We start from the raw sequence: 21,488 nt of genomic DNA on the forward strand, positions 1-21,488 counted from the left end.
CCTTGAACTTAGACCGCCCACCCACATGGCATGGCATGTGTTAAAGGTGCACGTGCAACATTTTTTTTAACCGTTTAACTGATAGTATTAATCGGTTAATGTTGAAACGGTCGGTTATCGGTTAAACGGTTATCGGTCGACATCCCTACTGACAATATTATATTTGTTGGAGCTGGTAGGATTGTATAGGACTAGTGGTTCTCAACCTTTTTACACCAAGTACCACCTCAGAAATGACCACCATAAGTATGAGAGGGAGGGAGCTCCATGTACCTCCAGTGGTACCTGTACCACAGGTTGAGAACCACCGATCTAGTGTATTGTATGGTACAGTATGTACTGTATGTATGTATGTACGTATGGTATGCATGTATGTACTGTATGTATGTATGTATGTATGTATGTACTGTATGTATGTATGTATGTATGTATGTATGTATGTACTGTATGTATGTATGTATGTATGTATTGTATGTATGTATGTATGTATGTATGTATGTATGTATGTACTGTATGTATGTATGGTATGCATGTATGTATGTATGTATGTATGTATGTATGTATGTATGTATGTATGTACTGTATGTATGTATGTATGTATGTATGTATGTATGTATGTACTGTATGTATGTATGTATGGTATGCATGTATGTATGTATGTATGTATGTATGTATGTATGTACTGTATGTATGTATGTATGTATGTATGTATGTATGTATGTATGTATGTATGTATGTATGTATGGTATGTATGTACAGTATGTATAAGGAAGCCACAGAGACAATAAGAATGACTAAGAACTACATTCAAAAGTGATAGCAAGGCATTTTGAACATGAGCTCACCAGGCACAGTAATTGGCCCATAGTGGGGAAAAGGTTTTACAGTGACTGGCTGCTAAAGTGAACCAACACAGAAGCTTTTGCAAAGTAGCACAACTTTCAACTCCAATCTCACAGCAACCTTTGAAGTTCAGTAACTTATGAGCGATGAGTATTAGGTGTCTTCCAATGGAGGAAAGAGGGAGGGAAGAGGTACTCACATCCTATACGTGCGATACATTATTCTGATCCGGAAAGGAAGGCAGGCAGAGTAAAGAGAGAGAGAGAGAGAGAGAGAGAGGAGGAAATCACACAGGAAGAGAGAGATGCAGGGTTAAGAGACAGGCAGGCAGACAGAGAGACGAGCCAGAGAGACATACAGACACAGGGGTTGGTTTCACACACAGGATTGTATATCTTATCTCCAAAGGGGATTTTCCTTTGAAGGGTTCAAGTGTCTCAGGTCTGTGAAAGCAACCCGACATGCAAAGAGTCAGTAAACTACAAGAGGAGAAAACAGATCATCCTGATCACATGACCTCACATTCTGTTTCACTCCACATATCAGTCTGGACTTCCAGAAACCCACATCCATTTCAGTGGGCGGGAATACTTGGCTTGACGGACGACTCCTTCGGCCAATCAGCGTCGCCAAATCAACTCTGAAGAATGGCGAAAACTCTACTAACATTAGGCTCGTTTGAGATGAGCAAATTCTGCGCAGATTCGACCAGCGCCTTGCTTGCCCCGTTGCATCATGGTTAGAAAGTTGTCCGACTTGCTCCGTCCTGCCCGACTGCGTGAGTCACGTGACTCTCGCGAGAGCGAGGCGGGCGCAGATTTGGAGCGAGGCGCCGCAGTTGCTCCCCACCAACTGCGCCGACTGTGGCTGACAGAGGATGACGAGAAACGCATCAAGCTGAGCGCCCATTGGTTCAACACAGGTGCATCACAAACCCACAGTGAAGTGTAGAAACTTCAATTTTATATCTATTCCAAGCTGTCACTCCATATTTTACATAAATACCACCTGGAATGCCTACATTAAAGGCCCAATCCGTCAAAACTCACTATTACTGACGCCGGTGGCCGTTAGTGTAACTGCAGGCAGCGTGTGAACGAGCTGACGCGCGGGCACCATACTCGCACGCGCACAAGCAGTTGCCTGGCAACAGCAGAGCTGTTCGTTGCTTTGTAACGTTAACTCATAAAAGTCACTTGAAAACGGCAACCTGGACAATTTATCGGTCAGATCAGCCTCGAGATGCCCAGGAAGGATTCTGGATGAATTAGGGGACGTTATTGTGGCATGTTTGGTCGTGTTTTGGCTTGCGTTGGCTGCGGGCAAGTCGATACTCATGTTAGCAAAAGCCAGGAAATAGCCTGCTCCCCCTGTATGTATGGTAATGCCTGGAGTTGACCAAACTGAACAATCAAACAATGTTTCATAAGCATAACAGTAACGTTAGGCATATTTAGGACTGTTAAATTCATTATCCACACAAGACGGTAACGTTATTAGTGGGGCTGGTGGTAATTTCTATAAATGTAAATTAATATTAGTTAGCCGCGATTAGCATCAAGCTAACATTACTAGTATGTGCAGTCCCACTGCAGTCAGAGCCTGCTGGCTGCGGGAAGTGGATACTCATGTTAGCACAAGCCAGGAAATAGCCTGCTCCCCCTGTATGTACGGTAGCCTACCGTCAAACAATGTACCGTAAGCATAACAGACAGTAGGCTAACGTTAGGCATATTTCCGACTGTTAGATTCATTATCAACACAAGACAGTAACGTTATTAGTGGGGCTGGTGGTAATTTCTATAAATATAGCTAAATCTATTAGTTAGCCGCGTATAGCATCAAGCTAACGAATCACCACCGCAGCTAAATGCAGTCAAACAATAATGTTCCATGACCATAAGCATAACGGTAGTAACGTTAGGGTTGCATTACTTCACACAAGACGGTAATGTTAGCAGAGTTTCTGACCAGGTGGTCAGATACTTGTACTACGGAGTGACAGTAAAAATCTTGAATCTTGAAAATCCATTAGCAAGCAGCTAACGTTATCTGGTCAAAACCACATTACACTAGCTACAAGCAGCAAGTTCCCTTCATGAACCGAAAACACAGTCCTGACTCTAGTTTCCCCCCGATGTCGGTCACATTGCTGCTGTCTGGCCAGACGGGCTTCATTAGATAAATATTTATTTATTTAGTCTGGACTTTTTCTGGAGTCTGTGTTTGTTGTTTCCTTTAGCTAGCAGCTACTGTAGCGACGAGCGTAACGTTAAAAGCTACTTCAGCCATTTCCTGTTAGCGTCTAGGACAAGAGACAAGCTCGACGTGAACGCGCGAGACGTCACATCCTCTAGCTGTGGCGGGAGATGCTATCCACTTCGAAACTGCGGTTTTCCATGTATCTTCTGAACGGCTGGTCGGAGAGAAACGCCCCTGGTCGCCATTTTTAAGTGACGTCAAGGCGCATTCACTCAGTGCCAATAATAAACACTTTGTGCACATTTATTTCTCGCCAAAACCAACGGAATGGGCCTTTAAAATAAAAATAAGGAATCTGAAGGGCTGTGTTATTTGAGCAGTGAGTGTGGGTGGCGCTAATGCATGTTTTAATTTGTTTACAAACCGCTGTTAAACAAAACTGTAGAAGAAGAAAAGCAGCAGGAAGTGTGCCGTCGGGGGTGTTCGACTTGTTGACGCCTCGCCTGACTGTGCTCGCCTGCTTTCCAGGCGAGGCGGCAGTCATCTCAAACGAGCCTATTAACGTATGTTGCTTCGGAATACGCCATTACTCGCTTGCCAGCGCCGTCCCTGATTGGCTGCTTACATGATCAATTACAGCGCAGGTCCCTGATTGGCCCGGCCGGCTCCATTCAAATTTCTGGAAATGGCTGGGGGCGGGTGGAAGTCCAAGCTGATCCATGGAGCGAAACAGAATCTGAGGTCATGTGATCAGGATGGTTTTACCGTGCTAGAAAACAGACAGACACAAAGTCCAACAAGTGGATGGTGTGAATCTCACTGCCGTCAACTCACAACAGTTCATCCACAGCGTGTAGAAATCTGTTATGGCTCTGACAGTCAGATTGAAGAGGTGGTTGGTTGACAGAATGGCAAACATGCTTATGAATAGTAGTAGTTTGGTCATTTGGGGGTATTTTTTACAGTGTTTTCATTGCACTGCACAAAACTGGGCTGAGACATGTTAGTAGAAGAATGAGCCGTTTCTCATGTGGCTTCAGGACAGTTTGCTTCCACTGTCGCTCTCGCTTCAATCAGATGTGAATGGAGGCATCCAAAAAGTTTAGAACAGGGGTGGGTGATACCATCCAAAACGTTTAGAACAGGGGTGGGTGATACCATCCAAAACGTTTAGAACAGGGGTGGGTGATACCTAGCCTAGGTAAACCCAGCCCCCACGTGACCTGCTCTCTCAGTTCCCAGTCACTAGCTCACTAGTGACTGAGAGCAGGTCTGAGAGCAGGTCACGTGGGGGATGGGTTTACCCAGGCTAGGTGATACCATCCAAAGCAGTTCAGAACATGCGAGTTGTGTTTATTATATTGCCTACATTCCTGCCTCTAAAATTGATTTTGTGCACCCCTCTCATTCCCTAAATACATGATATTGTAGGTTCATTTCCCTGTTTGTAATAGGGCTGAAACGATTCCTCGAGTTACTCGAATAATTTGATTATAAAATATGATCGAGGCAAATTATATTCGCCTCGACACGGCATTTAGACCATAGACTGTATATTTAGTCTGTGTTTCAGCATTTAGACCATAGACTGTATATTTAGTCTGTGTTTCAGCATTTAGACCATAGACTGTATATTTAGCCTGTGTTTCAGCATTTAGACCATAGACTGTATATTTAGTCTGTGTTTCAGCATTTAGACCATAGACTGTATATTTAGTCTGTGTTTCAGCATTTAGACCATAGACTGTATATTTAGTCTGTGTTTCGCACAGACGCTTATTAGTGTGGCACAACATGCTTCCGTTGTGGAAGATGAGGTTACAAACGGCTGCAAAGTGGAGAAAAAAAGAGAAAACAGCGAAGAAACTGGCCAGACGGGCCAGAGAAAACGACAGAATCTGTCTAAGGTTCGGGATCTTTTTAAGCTGAAAAAGAGTGTGTCTATTGATAAACATGTATTGTAGGTTCCAGGAGGTCCTAAAATGTGGTACAGCTTGCTTTCTAAAGGGATCACTAACTGTTTTGTATCATCTAAGGTTACCCCCCCCCCCCCCCCCCCCCCCAATAGCCCTGAGCCCTGAGGTGGCCTACTTGAGTTTGTTGGGGTCCTCCCTGCGGAGGAAGGTGCCGTTGTTAGTTGGAGGTTCTCGCTGGGACCTCTCTGGTGCGCTCTGCTTAGGCGGGGCAGCGGGAGTCTTCTTGGCTGAACGCTTGATCCTCTCCTCCAGCATGCTCAGCTCTTTCTCTGATAACTGGGAAGTGCAGAAAGAGAAGGAAGATAGCAGGGAGCTCAGGACCGGAAATCAACCTTTACGCTTATTTCTCACTAACAAACATGCAGACTGATCATCAGCATCACTAGACCCTTTCATGTATGGTAGTTTCAATTAAACAACGCAGCCTAGTGGTTTAATTAGTCAAGCATGTGGTCATTTTGCATGATTAGCCTTCATAAAAGCCCACAAAAAAGGTTTTGGTTTGAGAGAACTAAATATTACGACACTAATAATGTGAGGAAATTGCATTTTCTTTGTGTTTTTATGTGCATCTCCATTCATGTAAGGTGTCACAGTATGATGTTTACTAGGTTGTAGGTTTTGTATCAGCTTGTATGACACCTTATATTTCATGTTAACATATGACCATCAACTTCATATGAGCTGGCATTATTTATGAACTACTGTATATTATAATGTATTATAACATCTTTTATTCTTATACGTATTTTCATGTCTACTGCTTTTAAAGCACTTTTGAAAGCACACTGAAATTATGAGCAATGACACCACACATTACCTATGATGTTTGCAATGGCTATAGTATCTATCTATATATATATATTTTATTCTTGAAGGAAATATCTCAATATCAATGAGACTACCTAAACTCTCACACACACACACACACACACAGACACACACACACACACACACGTGTAGACCAGTGTAGAGCTGCACACAGTCCTGCGATAACCGCATCACTCTTACGTTTCCTACGAGTTTGTAGACTTGCTCCCCGCAGACGTTGTAGACTGCCACCACGGTGTTGAGGGCAGCGTTGCGCACAGATGTGTCTCTGTCTCCGATGTGGACGGCGATCTCCTTCAAACACTTGGCAGGAGTCGGCTGGCATACATTCATCCCATAGCCCTCTATCAAGCAGCCCAACTCCTCAAGACATTCTGGGGAGAGGGGGAGGGAGGAAGAGAGACAGCCAGAGAGAGAGAGAGAGAGGGGGGGGAGGGAGGAAGAGAGACAGCCAGAGAGAGAGAGAGAGAGAGAGAGAGAGAGAGAGAGAGAGAGAGGGGAGGGAGGAAGAGAGACAGCCAGAGAGAGAGAGAGAGAGAGAGAGAGAGAGAGGGGAGGGAGGAAGAGAGACAGCCAGAGAGAGAGAGAGAGAGAGAGAGAGAGAGAGAGAGAGAGAGAGAGAGGGAGGGAGGAAGAGAGACAGCCAGAGAGAGAGAGAGAGAGAGAAAGAGAGAGAGGGGAGGGAGGAAGAGAGACAGCCAGAGAGAGAGAGAGAGAGAGAGAGGGGGAGGGAGGAAGAGAGACAGCCAGAGAGAGAGAGAGAGGGGTGGGAGGAAGAGAGACAGCCAGAGAGAGAGAGAGAGAGAGAGGGAGGAAGAGAGACAGCCAGAGAGAGAGAGAGAGAGAGAGAGGAAGAGAGACAGCCAGAGAGAGAGAGAGAGGGGGGGGGGAGAGGGAGGGAGGAGAAACAGAGAGAGAGGGAGAGAGAAAATGAATACCCTCCATCCAACAAACAAAGAACCACCAGTGCTAGCGATGGGTTGGCGTTGGTGTGACGGCAGCGAGAGCAAACGCGTGACAGACAGATGGTTCATTCACTCACCTGACAGGTACTTTTTGAAAGTGCCCGCCCTTTGAAACGGTTTCCCAGATGGTGATGTGAAAACAAACCATCTGACAGCATCAGGTTGAACTTACCAGCTCTTTGTTTGGAGTTCTTGGACTTTGTTCCGTCCATGAGGAAAGGAAAGGTCTTGGACGCTGGGTAGACTTTACACAGCATGGTCAATATAGTCCGCACATCTTTACGGACCACATCCTTGGACTCCCCGACCTGGAGAAGAGAGGGGCGGCGGCCATTTTGAACACAACACTTATGATTAGGACAGCTTGAGGTTTTATCACAAAGCTTATGATTAGGACAGCTTGAGGTTCATCAGATGTGATTGAAGGCCACTTGCTAACCTTGAGGATGAGGTAGGGGACGAAGGAGTTGGCCTCGTACTCGCTGAGGTGGAAGCTCTGTCTGCTCAGCATGGCAAACAGCAGCTTCAGATACTCCAGCACCTTCATGAGCACTGTGGTGTTGGTGTCAAAGAACCTGAGCGTGAACCACTTCAGCACCAGGTCCAGACAGCTGATGGTGGCCTCACTCTCGCCCTCCAACCTCTGTCAAACACACGGACACAGCCACCGTCACATGACCCCATTGGTTTGTGGACCCTGCTCTTTAACCCATTGATACCTGATGCAGCATTTGCGTGTATATCCCTCATTTGTGTGTGTATCCCTTTAAGACCGCGAACCGCGTGACGCGGTTCGCGGTCTTAAAGGGATACACACACAAATGCTGCATCAGGTATCAATGGGTTAAGCCTCGGGTTTGGCATTTTGGCCGTCACCATCTTGTTGTTGTTGTTATTGTTTTTTTGCCAGACAGAGATGCAGCGGCCAAGTGCCCATTCAATGAACTGCAGTGTTTGGTACTTCCGCATTGGCCTCATTTTTCAGAAGCGAAGGTTGGTGCTTGTGTCAAACACACACACTGAGTGAAATGCTTTCCTAATTCTGACTGACTAGCACTTTGTAGCAGCCAGGAGGCCAACCTCACCTCCCATCATCTGTGTCTATCCATGTGAGGCCATCTGGAGCTCATAAGAGACACAAGCACAAGAACATCCCCACACACACAAGAACACACGCACACACACAAGAACACACGCACACACACACACACACACAAGAACACACCCACACGCACAAGAACACACCCACACGCACAAGAACACACCCACACACACAAGAACACCCCCACACACACAAGAACACACCCACACACACAAGAACACCCCCACACACACAAGAACACCCCCACACACACACACAAGAACACCCCCACACACACAAGAACACACCCACACACACAAGAACACCCCCACACACACAAGAACACCCCCACACACACAAGAACACACCCACACACACAAGAACACCCCCACACACACAAGAACACCCCCACACACACAAGAACACCCCCCCCCCCCACACACACAAGAACACCCCCACACACACAAGAACACACCCACACAGAGGAGTCCCTACCTCTATCATGACTCCTATAGCCTTGACTTGTCTCTGGAAGTCGAAGTGGTAGAGCTCCTCCATCAGCCATTTGGCGAAACAGGTGGTCATCTGGGTCTTGAGCTGCTCCACATACTCGTCACGCGGAGTGATGAAATTCCACTTCAAGATCTAGACAAGGCACATCGGACAGAGAGGGGACAATTGATTTGAAGTCAACAGTATTTGTTGACATTTTGGCCAGGTCTTACTCGAAAAAGAGATCTTGGATCTCAAGTAATTTTCCTGGTAAAATAAAGGTGAAAAAAAAAAGAAAAAAAAAATCTAGTCAGTTTGTAATGAGAACAACTGGTCCTGGATCTGCTCCACATAGTCACAGGAACCTCAGGAAACTCACTTTCACTATTCCAAAAGGATAATCCAGAAGACGCCATTTGCTGCAATGACCCACTGGGTGCACGATGATGGTCAACATGATAATCACGATTATTCTTGACCAATATTGAGACCACAATTATTTAACATGATTATTTGACTTTGGGAACATCATGCGTTTATTGAACAAGAAAAATGGCACTGGATTATTTCAACTGTCATCTTCTACCAAGGAAAGTTTAAACAGACAAACACACCGGCTCTCTATTCTCGACTCGAGCTGAAACTACAAGCACACTACAGCATGTTTGGGCTTAGGTGCAGGGGCGGAGCACACTACAGCGTGTTTGCGCTTAGGTGCAGGGGCGGAGCACACTACAGCATGTTTGGGCTTAGGTGCAGGGGCGGAGCACACTACAGCGTGTTTGGGCTTAGGTGCAGGGGCGGAGCACACTACAGCGTGTTTGGGTTTAAGTGCAGGGGCGGAGCACACTACAGCGTGTGTGGGCTTAGGTGCAGGGGCGGAGCACACTACAGCGTGTTTGGGCTTAGGTGCAGGGGCGGAGCACACTACAGCGTGTTTGGGCTTAGGTGCAGGGGCGGAGCACACTACAGCGTGTTTGGGTTTAAGTGCAGGGGCGGAGCACACTACAGCGTGTTTGGGCTTTGGAGGAGGGGCAGAGTGCACCACTGCGATGGAAAGGGGTGCGCTAGATTTATAACACAAGACAAAATGAGAGCAACATTGCTAAATGCAATGCGGCACGTTTAATCTCCATTTTCTTGTTTTCATGATTGTGGGAAGCCAAAATCTTGATCCCGATTAATATTCGATTAATTGTGCAGCAGCTCTAACTGCCATTTTTCAAGTTTCTTCAGCCAGTCCAGCACCTTGAGTTGCTTCTCCTCTTTGATCCTCTGCTCCTTGGCGTTGGGGATGAGGACGAAGATGGGTCCGGAGCGGTCCTCCTCATCCTTGCCACCTTTGACCGGTGCTTTCTTACCTGCGGCACCCTGGGAGGGGAGGCAAAACCGCAATTACTACATATAGAGAGTGTGTGTTTCTGTGTGTGTGTTGATGCTACAGTATGTTTTTTCTTGTGTACTTATGTTCAGGGTTCCCACACTTTCTTAAACATCAAATTCAATTACTTTTCAATTACTTTCAATGCCCAATTCCCATAGTTTGAGATACGGATCAAGGTTAATTGCCATTACAACTCTTGAGAATGTTTATAATGAGAACTGTCAGGCTTTACAGGAGCTCACAGACAACAATTAAAAAGAGAGAGGCTTGAATGTGTGAAAACTTCTCAAATGTGCTGTTATAAGTTAAGTAAAAATTAAAAAAATTAAATATATTCTTGCACAAAATATATGAAATTCAAAGACTTTCAACCCATGTCTATTCAAGGCCTTGAACCACCCCCCCACCCCCACTCCAATTGACAAATTTTCAAGGATTTCACAGACCCGTAGGAACCCTGTATGTTTTCTCATAGTGTGAATGTGTCTGTGATGGTATACAAAGGTATGTAAGGGTGATGGACAGTGATGGTATACAAAGGCCTGTAAGGGTGATGGACAGTGATGGTATACAAAGGCCTGTAAGGGTGATGGACAGTGATGGTATACAAAGGCCTGTAAGGGTGATGGACAGCGACAGTAGAAGCAGGAGACATGGAGAACATGGAGCGCTTACGTGAAAGAGAGCCTGGTGCAAGTTGTTTGGTGTAAGGTGATCGAACATGTAAGGGGACATTCACACCAAAAGCGCTTTTTTCAGTCAGAACGCTATGAAAATCATGTCGAGAGCGCTTCCATTGTGCACAAAACACCGGGCACGGAGCGGTTTTTTGGGGCTCCGTTTGTTTTCCCCTGTAGTGGCGTGCAGTACAGATCAGAACACAACGACCACAGCCAGCTAGTTTTGTCTGTTTGATGTTGTTCACTGTCAACACGAAAGCCAGATTATTGCCAATTCAGGCAGCAGCGGAGGTTGAACATCCCTCGGGAGGAGAAAAGGTAGGTGGAGTGAAAAAGACGAGCAGGGCGCTTTTCCTCTAATGTTCAACTTTTTTCAGCTTTAAAACGCCCACAGCGCTCCTCCCAAAAACAACAGACGCCACCAGCGCTGAAACGCCAGGTGTGTTCATTAAAAGAGGAGCACGTCTAGCGCGTCCTTACATAGAGAATGAATTTGCAGAAAGACGCTGGCAGCTCCAAAAACGCTTTTGGTCTGAATGTCCCCTAAGAGTGCAGAAATGCTGATGTGATGTTGTTCCAAAACATGCCACACACATAGACACAATCATGCAGTGATGTGATCTCCCGTGCTTTCTGCCTGCTTTTCCTAGGCAGTGATGTGATCTCCCCTGGTTTCTGCCTGCTTTTCCTAGGCAGGGATGTGATCTCCCCTGGTTTCTGCCTGCTTTTCCTAGGCAGTGATGTGATCTCCCCTGGTTTCTGCCTGCTTTTCCTAGGCAGGGATGTGATCTCCCCTGGTTTCTGCCTGCTTTTCCTAGGCAGTAATGTGATCTCCCCTGGTTTCTGCCTGCTTTTCCTAGGCAGTAATGTGATCTCCCCTGGTTTCTGCCTGCTTTTCCTAGGCAGGGATGTGATCTCCCCTGGTTTCTGCCTGCTTTTCCTAGGCAGTAATGTGATCTCCCCTGGTTTCTGCCTGCTTTTCCTAGGCAGTGATGTGATCTCCCCTGGTTTCTGCCTGCTTTTCCTAGGCAGTAATGTGATCTCCCCTGGTTTCTGCCTGCTTTTCCTAGGCAGTGATGTGATCTCCCCTGGTTTCTGCCTGCTTTTCCTAGGCATGCATGTGATCTCCCCTGGTTTCTGCCTGCTTTTCCTAGGCATGCATGTGATCTCCCCTGGTTTCTGCCTGCTTTTCCTAGGCATGCATGTGATCTCCCCTGGTTTCTGCCTGCTTTTCCTAGGCATGCATGTGATCTTCCCTGGTTTCTGCCTGCTTTTCCTAGGCAGTAATGTGATCTCCCCTGGTTTCTGCCTGCTTTTCCTAGGCAGTAATGTGATCTCCCCTGGTTTCTGCCTGCTTTTCCTAGGCAGGGATGTGATCTCCCCTGGTTTCTGCCTGCTTTTCCTAGGCAGGGATGTGATCTCCCCTGGTTTCTGCCTGCTTTTCCTAGGCAGGGATGTGATCTCCCCTGGTTTCTGCCTGCTTTTCCTAGGCAGTGATGTGGTCTCCCCTGGTTTCTGCCTGCTTTTCCTAGGCAGTGATGTGATCTCCCCTGGTTTCTGCCTGCTTTTCCTAGGCAGTGATGTGATCTCCCCTGGTTTCTGCCTGCTTTTCCTAGGCATGCATGTGATCTTCCCTGGTTTCTGCCTGCTTTTCCTAGGCATGCATGTGATCTCCCCTGGTTTTCCTAGGCATGCATGTGATCTCCCCTGCCTTCTGCCTGCTTTTCCTAGGCATGCACATGTCCTGCGCTCTCATGATCAGTGTGTTGTCATTGTCACCGTAATGCTGCACAGTGGATATAGAGGTGTGGCTCTACCTTTGCATTTAGGTTGATTTTCTTCTGGACATTCTGGACATACAAGCTTAAAACAGATGTCTATGTTGATAATATTATTTAATCCAACACTGTGCACTGCCAATATGGATTTATTTTGAATGATTCCGTGATATATTGGTCCCCGGTGGCAGTATTAGTGTTTAGACAGACTCAGGGTTAGACCTGGCTCAGGGTTAGACCTGGCTCAGGGTTAGACCTGGCTCAGGGTTAGACCTGGCTCAGGGTTAGACCCGGCCAAGGCGAGGCAGAGTCAAGCTGGAAAGAAGCCAGATAGGGGTTAGCGAGTGTCGGGGAAAACAAGTGTCCGCTGTGAAACTCTGTCCAGGTCTGGTGCTCATCTCTACAACGGCCCACAGCAGTTTCTAGCGGGTTTAAAGGCACATAGCAGGGTGTAGGTGACGTGTGGAGACCTTTAGGACATAGCAGGGTGTAGGTGACGTGTGGAGACCTTTAGGGTGTCACATAGCAGGGTGTAGGTGACGTGTGGAGACCTTTAGGACGTTCTCTTATTTACCCTCGTATCAGGGAGCTGGGATGCGACACTACAAAAAGTAGGGATACTCTATGGTGGGATTTTCCACACATCATGTCTGTCTGTTCTTTATTGGGCAGTTTATTGTTCAAATTAATAAGAAGTAAAAGTTGAATATGTGAAAACTTGAAGCATTAACTATTGATATTCACATTGTAATGTAGATAAATCCCATAATCCTCTATTGGTATGCACATCAATTTAGATGACGTTTCACATTGGGAGAATCTACTTCAGTTTGTATGGACTGCTGCCATACAGTGATCTCTAATTCACCATGTAAACAAAACAAAAAGTAGAACGACCGCACCGCGGATATATGCCTCCGCCAACAAGTCCGCAGTCGACATGCATGTCTGTCCAGACTTTGACGTTTGAGCCAAATGTGAAGAAATGTGGTTAGCTAGCAGCATGTAGTGTAGTGGCTAGTAGTATTAACATTAATTGCTTTGCTACAAGAGCTTGCTGGCTTCCGTCCTGGTAAAAAAAACACGACCTAGATGGTGCCAGAGATGTGGTTGCTTGGAGGCTTGTGAGGATGTTGTGTCAAAACACAACAACAACACATTCTAGGCGCGGCGTGGGACATGGAGATGGTGTTTCAGAGCTAGTCATTTCGAGCTCGAACCCAAACAGAGTTTCACCACGAAGACACTTGTTACACCTGTATCTACCTGCTGACCGCCAGCAGCAGCCTTCCCTTTGCCAGGAGGCTTTTTACTACATGCTGCATTACTGTCCTTGTCCACTGAGGGAGGGGGAGGAGCAGCTTCTTCAGAAGGGGAGGGGAGCTGGGCAGGTAGAAAGAACCACATCACAATGACACTTCATGGTAATGAAATAACAAAAACACATAGAGGGGAAAATAACATGTATGTGTAATATGCACAACCATAAATAAAGGAGGACAAATCTGCCAGCTCTTGTTTTATTTGCTCTGGCAGATGTGTCTGTTCCCCCTCGACCAACTCACATTTGCAAAATGCAAAATGATCTGGCGATAGGGGTGTCAACGTACGTGTATTCGTGCCGTGACGTCACGGTATGGGCATCACGGTTCGGTGCGTGCAGCTACACGAAGAATACGTCAAATCCAGAAGGCGGCGGTAAAGCCTCTAAACGCTGTTTGAACGCCACAAACGCCACAGAAGAAGACACACTAACACAACACAAGAGCCATATGAAATCCACGTTCATGGAATGGATGGAATGTTTTGTGGAGAAGAAACATGACCGCGGGTCGCTCCAGCGTGTTTACAAGCCGTACGTCGCTTCCATGCTACTTCACAAAACCACAATATCGAAGCGTCCAGCTGCTCCCCCTTTACCGTGGTGAAAAAAGCGAAGAAATTCCGCACTAAGCCCTGACTTCAGTGCAGACCAGTATCCTAATGACCTTATGACTCAGGCGATAAGCTTTTTTACAAACTTGTGTACAATAAAGATTTAAAGTGGGGGGAAATGCCTTTGCCCTGTCAAACAGCTGGAATACAGACATTTGAGAGGGAGGCGCGCCTCACACTTTGAAAACCGCTGCTGTAGAGTAACACTTTTTTGTGTGGATTGCCTAAATCTTATTAAATTGTGGACATTTATTCAGTCCCACTTATTAGACACTATTTCTGATGGTAAAATGAGCGTAAAAAGCAAAACACAGAATTCAGAAAAATTTAAATGGGGGGAAAAAAACGGCATTTGGGATTTGTTGCTTTCCCCCCGTTGTACCGAATTCGTACCAAACTGTGACCCCGAAACCGAGGTACGTACCGAACCGTGACTTTTGTGTAGCTCGACTTTTGTGTACCGTGACACCCCTATCTGGCGATGTCAGGCTAGGACTGCCAGCAAATGAAATAAAAAATAGTGTACATGTACATGTATATATGGATATGTACACAGGGAGATATCTTCTTGTGACTTTCTATACAGGGAAAACTAAATAAAATCTGATTCCACTCAATGTAGACGTTCCCTTACAAATGGTTGGAAAAATACCTGTTCCTGTGTACACATAGTAAATGTCACAAAGTCAAATAGTGTGTAAAGTAAAAAGTGAAGCTGAAGGATGTTCGTCCAGACAGACGTACCTTCTTAGCAGCCCCTCCTCCTCGGACCTTCTTGGTTTCAGGTTTGGAATCGATGGAGTCCTCACTGGCTGGCTGAGACCTGGAGCCTGGAGAGAGAGGACAGTCAGTGATGCAATGTCATCTTGCTGGGCAATAAGAAATATTCTCAGATTTGGGTCCAAGAGACAAAATCTTATCAAATGAGGGACCGTGGCCCTAATGTGGACTAAATTAAGTGTCCTTTTGCCCAACTGAGCAGACTGTCAAAACAATAGATATCCCACACTGACTGACTGACTTGTTTTCATCTGACACTGCAGAGGCACATACACTTGACCAATTAGATTTGAATTCTAACAGTAAGCAACACCTAAAACTGGTGAAAAGACAAAAGGGCCATCATATCTTACGCCCAGTTCAAGGGTAAGCTTTACCTTTGCTAGTTTCTAGCACTCAAAATCTAAAAAATATATATATATTACCACTGGGTCAGTGCATCAAAGGCTGTGTTTCGGTGACCCAGTGACTGGGTCAGTGCATCAAAGGCTGTGTTTCGGTGACCCAGTGCTAATTAAAAGGGGAAACATTTTGAGCGTGAGTGCTAGAAACTAGCCAGCTAGCCAGTTCTTTCGATTAGGGATGCAGGATATGGATTTTTTTTTTCAGCCGATACCAATAATGACCTGCTTCTCATGGCCGATACCGATAAGATAACTGATAATCTAATTTTTTTTTTTTTTTTTAAACAGAAGTTCATAACCTATAGTTAGTTATGCACATAATATAAATTTCTCATTATCTGCAAATAATTTATTGGGGATTCGGCCCACTATATATTGTGCATCCCTACTTCCTATCTTAACTCTAATTGTCAAGTTCTAGTCTGCAGATTTCAGTGGTTGCCCAGCCCACACGATTTGTCCAGATTTGAGACATAAAAATCAAACATATTTGAAAGAATATCTTGACTGGATCGTGGACTCGCTCAGTCAGAAAGTCAAATCTAGTTTATAATTGGTGTAAAAGTTGTATAGTGTGTTGTCAGACTGACCTGCTGCAGCCTTGCCTGTCCCTGAGCAGCTCTTTCCTCCCTCGGCCTTGGCAGGGCCGGCGGGCTTCGTAGGCATCACCACCCGGGCCTTCTCCAACATGGCTACCACTTGGTCCTTTGAGGCAGGCTGGAGGGAGACAAGGAGAGGCAGACATCAACTGCAGCAGACAGGACAGCAATGCAGCACTGTTAAAGAGCGTGGTGCAGGTAAAAAAAAATAAAAAATACAGTTAGGACTCAAGATTCTTATGAAAACACCCCCAAAAACTAACTTAAAACACGCCCCCAGGGCAGAAATATGGAGAAAAAGGTGGCATTATAATGCACATGTTAAAAAAAGTCACTTGGGCTACTGTACTTACTGTAATAATAATAATATACAGTCAATGTGTAGAGCAGAAAACTAACCAAAACACCAGATGGTCCGGGAGGGGAGGCTAGCCAGTAACATGACACTAAGAAAGGCAGATGTAGTGAGCAAAGATGGATGATTTAATATTCCATAGCTCTGACCTAACCACATCTAAGTGACATCACTATTGTGAACACAAAACAAAGAACACTTCTGATATAATATGAGTGTTTTAGTAAAGTGTATCACTCAATACAAAAAATAAAGGCTTTGATAGAACTGAAAGCCTATGGCTGCTTAGTCTGCAGATAAAACACAATGACAAAAGCCATAGTAAATTAGACTCAGACAAAAGCTACAGGTTAAGATACAAAAATGTGAAATGATTGTTGCTTATCAGAAAGGAGAAGCAGATAATGCGGTTATCGTATTGGCTGGGGGGGAAAAAACCAAAGTGTATAAATCCTCTAAAGTCTATAAATCTTTCTTATAATCTCTCTCTATATATCTTTATTTATATAGTCTGTATGATGTCTGTTGTACTATGGACCCCCCTGAGCTATGTCCCGAATAAAGTTTTGAATTGAAATCCCCCCTATCTGAAGAACATAAGGGGGGAATTCCCCCCTGTCATCAGTGATGTCACTGGAGCAAATCTCTTCTTCTTCTTAGTTCAAATTGGTTAAGTTGTGTCTGTATGTCTGCACCGCTCACTTCAGCACGTCCTGTAGTATATTTCCTGTGTTCATCTGTCATTCACAGTAGCAATGATCAGTTCAGTACCTTGAGTTTTCCGGTAGCTTTGTTCATCTTGTCGAAGCCCAAGTGCATCATGAAGGTAGGCAGGGCGTCTTGGGCCTTCTTCCTCACGTCTCCGTTCCTGTCCTCCAGACAGCTGTAGAGTTGGGGGATGCAGGACATCAGATCCGCCGGGACCGTCCTCAGAGTGGGCAGCTTCTCCGCTAACCAGCCTAGCAACTGGGGAGGTGAAGGGAGGAGAGAATGATCTTATCAATCAATGCCTGAAATTACCACATTATAGGGCTGCACGATATGAGGAAAAGCTGCGATGTGCGATAACACTGTTCAATATTGCGATGACGATATGACCTGCGATAAATAAATAAATGCTATAAACAAAAATATTAATGGGTAGGGGTGCTCCGATCCGGCTAAGCCACGATCCGATCCGATTCCGATTCCTGGGGTCACGATCCGATTCCAGAATCGAAATGCACTCTTGAAGCTAAAAAAAAATCCAAAACCAACAAGTTAATTATTTACATTTTTACTTCAATGTAGAACAGTCATTCCTTACACATGAGATTACTTTTAGCCTTTTAGTCATAACGATTATTGAAAGATATTCCATATTCCAGACTGAAATGTTATAACAGAAGTGTGGAGTATTGGCCAGAATGACATGAACATTTGGAGTGGACACATATTCAGCCGGCATCTTGCATGTTGCGTTCAGATGCACTGTAAAAATAAAAATAAATCACGTGACTTTTGCGATGTGTTCATCGCGCATTTTCATATCGCGATGATGATGAAAATACGATTAATCGTGCAGCCCTACCACATTATGAGGTCTATTGCATGCTGCAGAGCACAATAGACCCTTTTCATGGGGGCCATTTTGTGTTGAAAAGGCAGAATAAACACAGGTACAAGCAAAACACTAATGAGGGTTTCCATCTTCCATGATTGGAAGTTGGAAACCCTCATTAGTGTTTTGCTTGCACCTGTGTTTATTCTGCCTTTCCAACACAAAATGGCCCCCGTGAAAAGGGTCTATTGCTCAACTTCGCATCACTGATGACATCACTCACTGATTACATGTGTTATACATATCTTTCCATCTTTTACATTTCCGAAACTATTCGAGACCTGGAAATTATCACATTCCTTTTTCAATACATTTCCAGCAGATTTCCAGACCAACCCTGCAAACATTAGATTGCTGAATGCTGATTTCTGTTCCTCTTTCACACTGCTTGAGGGGTGTGTGTGTGTGTGTGTGTGTGTGTGTGTGTGTGTGTGTGTGTGTGTGTGTGTGTGTGTGTGTGTGTGTACCTCCTGTCGTAGGAAGGGGTTCTCTCTCTTTAGCTCTTCGGCCATGTCTTCTCCCTCCAGCCACTCCTTCATGCCAGTCTGCTCCACCCAGGCCTGCAGTGTGGCCAAGGCAGCTGCTCGGACGTTGGCCTACAACACAACATCACATCTATTATCAGACAATATTATTTGCCTTTATCTTTTTAACAGCCTAACATCATGGTTCATGTCCACATACTGTATATGACAATATCCACACGCAGACCATTAAAGACTGCATCTGTCTTATCATTCTGTATTTATGCAATAAATTATTCTTTTCTTTTCATATTCTAATTTGGTATAATGGACACTTTCATTTATTTGCATGCAACATAATGTATTTATCACACTGATTGCTTTTTTTACCCATATATTATTATTTTCTTTTTGTCTTAGTATGTCCTACTGTGGTCAATGTCCACATTTTCCATAATATCCTGTGAAATATATTTTTCATATTTCTTATTTCATATACCTTTTACTTAGTGCTCCAGCATCAAAATTGTTGGTTGTTACATTTGGTGGCCACTCTCTTATTTGCATTATTGCTAGGATTGAAATCATATTTATGTAATACAGGGGTGCCCACACTTTTTTGCCTTGCAAGCTACTTTTAAAAGGACTGTTCCTGCCTTATTACCATATTGGTCAGATTATAAGACGACCCCCCCCCCCCCCCCCGCCCCCTTTTCAAGACACATTTTCTTGAAGGGGAGGGGGGGGGCTTTTGAAGGCCAAATCTTGTTATAAAGAAAATAATTTTATTTGGAAATTGTAATGAAACACATTGAATAAGAAGGACTGTCTCTCTTTAATACAATCATATTTTGAACGTGTGTGTGTGTGTGCGTACCTTGCTGTCTCCCAGTACAGTGATGATAGGGATTCCCAGTGATTTGATATGTTGTTTGAGTCCAGGGCCCATGGCTGCAGCTAGCTGCTGCAGGATGTTCAGAGTCTGCTGCACCTGGGAGGACAAATGCACAGCACTGACAACCAGAGGTAAACAGAGGAACCCATCGTCTATCACAGTGAGTACGTACGTTTACATAATAATAATATGACACTATTATTCCAAAAATGACAATATTCCTAATTCGATAAGGGTCACGTAAACAGCATTGGATTTTCAGAATATTTTCCATGACGTGGGATATGCCGATATAGAGCACCGCAGAAATGAGTCTGGAAGTAGCGCTTGGGTTGCTCAGGGGAAAAGTGAAGGGGTTTTAGAATGGAGATTTCACTTCAATTAATAAAATAAGGTCTGTGGTTAACAAAGGTTTATAGGAGCGCAAATATGGGTTCAGCAGGATAATCTTCACAAACGTGAATAACTTTTATGACTTTTTTTTTTTAAACATGATTTTTAGAAAACACTTCAAAAGGCATAACAGTGATTAAGGTTCGTGAAGATTATCCTGCTGAACCCAAATCTGCGCTTCCATAAACTTTTATTAACCACAGACCTTATTTGATGCATTTAAGTGAAATCCCCATTCTAAAAGCCCATAGACTTTTCCCCCAACGAACCAACATGGCGGCGATTTTTGGTTAAGCCTACAAAAATACATCATCCCTGCAGTATTATTTGGCTTTTAGGAGCATTATTTGGACATGCATACAGCGCATTCGGAATATGCGTCTCAATCGGGGGTTTTACCACAGTTTGCATCAAACAAACTTGACTGTTTACGGTCAGCTAAAGTATGTGCATTTTAAATTAAACAAACCAACTAGCCAGAGAGCCCAAAAGTAAAGCCCACATTTCTGCTCTTAGATATCAACAGGTTTTTGGATATGCGCAAATATCACAAGGCTGACCTTTTCAGCGGCAAGCTCCTCAAATGGACCAGATGATGCTGGTAAGAATAGTAACAATTACAACTAGGTAACTAATTACTAACTGGCTCGTTAACTAAATGGGTTGTTTGTAAATGGTGTGTAGGTATTAGGGGTGTGCCACCTTAGGCACCTCACGATTCGATTCGATTACGATTAAGGGTGCTACGATTTGATTATTAAACGATTACGATTAATCACGATTTTCGATGCATCTTTTTCACCAAACAGGATTTTTTTTAAGCAAGGTATATTTGTCAGTATCCATTAATTAAAGTAAACAAACAAATGTACCTCCATTATCTTCAGTTGCGACTGAAGTCCACGCATCACATGTTACAGCCACCCTGCATGCTTTCTTCAGTGATTCCAGTTTCCAGTACTTCGGTTTTGGTCTCGTTTTACAGTTAAGGAACTGCTTTCCGGGCGAAATACCGTATTTTTTGCAAATAAAGCAAAAAAAGAATTGCATTTTTTTTTTGCAAATCGATAATCGAACATTGTGAATCGATTTTAATCGTCACGTGACTAATCGCGATGCATCGATTATACGATTAATCGGCACACCCCTAGTAGGTATGTGTTTAAGATGAGTATGAGTGAGTGAATGGATGAATGAATGTAGCCGTTGGACGTACAGTACGTCATGGGGACATTTTACGTTACAGTAATCGGAGTATGCACGGCTACATGTAAACGGGAATATTATGAATATTAATTTTCATTAGTCATAAACAGCTTAGTTGGAATATTGACTTATACGGAATATGGGCAAAAACAGGAATATTGTGTGCATGTAAACGTAGTCATTGTTAAACGGCACATTGCAAGATAGCATTTAGCTTAGTTCAGCCATCTTACTGACCAGAATCTTATTGGAGTCAGTGAGCCGTCCTTTCAGCGCCAGAGGCAGATCTCCTATACTAGCTGTGATGAACTTGGCCTCGGAGATGATCGCTGCAACCTCGTCCAATCCCTCCTTCCGGATCTTCCAGTTCTTGTCCCCGATGTTGGACACCAGGTCTAAATTGATCTTATCACTGAGAGAGAGGACACGAGGGGGGGTAGAGAGAGATAGAGACACACAGAGAGAGAGAGGGAGAGTTAAAGGAATCATTGGCGTTCAGTGAGTTGAAATCAAAGTAGTCTGGCTGCATGGAAACAGGCTAGATAAAGATTCTCATGGCTGTTAATGGTAACAGCAGAATTAGTGACGGCACGATGTAACAGTATAAACACAGCATGTTGCATGG

The 21,488-nt window shown here is 44.6% G+C and overlaps 1 protein-coding gene across 1 annotated transcript in view; it reads right to left on the reverse strand.

Annotated features, from left to right (window-relative positions):
- The window catches only part of LOC310792650 (cytoskeleton-associated protein 5-A-like), a 62,047-nt gene that overhangs the window by 12,200 nt on the left and 28,359 nt on the right, over nt 1–21,488 (reverse strand). The window contains exons 20-32 of the mRNA XM_083654368.1: nt 21,101–21,275; nt 19,247–19,360; nt 18,373–18,501; nt 17,077–17,271; nt 15,942–16,068; nt 14,912–14,997; nt 13,499–13,615; nt 9,639–9,761; nt 8,394–8,543; nt 7,257–7,460; nt 6,990–7,125; nt 6,033–6,226; nt 5,137–5,297 (exon numbers count right to left, since the gene is read on the reverse strand). Coding sequence (XP_083510494.1) covers nt 5,137–5,297; nt 6,033–6,226; nt 6,990–7,125; nt 7,257–7,460; nt 8,394–8,543; nt 9,639–9,761; nt 13,499–13,615; nt 14,912–14,997; nt 15,942–16,068; nt 17,077–17,271; nt 18,373–18,501; nt 19,247–19,360; nt 21,101–21,275 — 1,911 coding nt within the window. The remainder of the gene's footprint in view (nt 1–5,136; nt 5,298–6,032; nt 6,227–6,989; nt 7,126–7,256; nt 7,461–8,393; nt 8,544–9,638; nt 9,762–13,498; nt 13,616–14,911; nt 14,998–15,941; nt 16,069–17,076; nt 17,272–18,372; nt 18,502–19,246; nt 19,361–21,100; nt 21,276–21,488) is intronic.

This window comes from Poromitra crassiceps (genome assembly GCF_964638095.1).
Source record: "Poromitra crassiceps genome assembly, chromosome: 18".
Lineage (NCBI taxonomy): Eukaryota > Metazoa > Chordata > Actinopteri > Beryciformes > Melamphaidae > Poromitra > Poromitra crassiceps.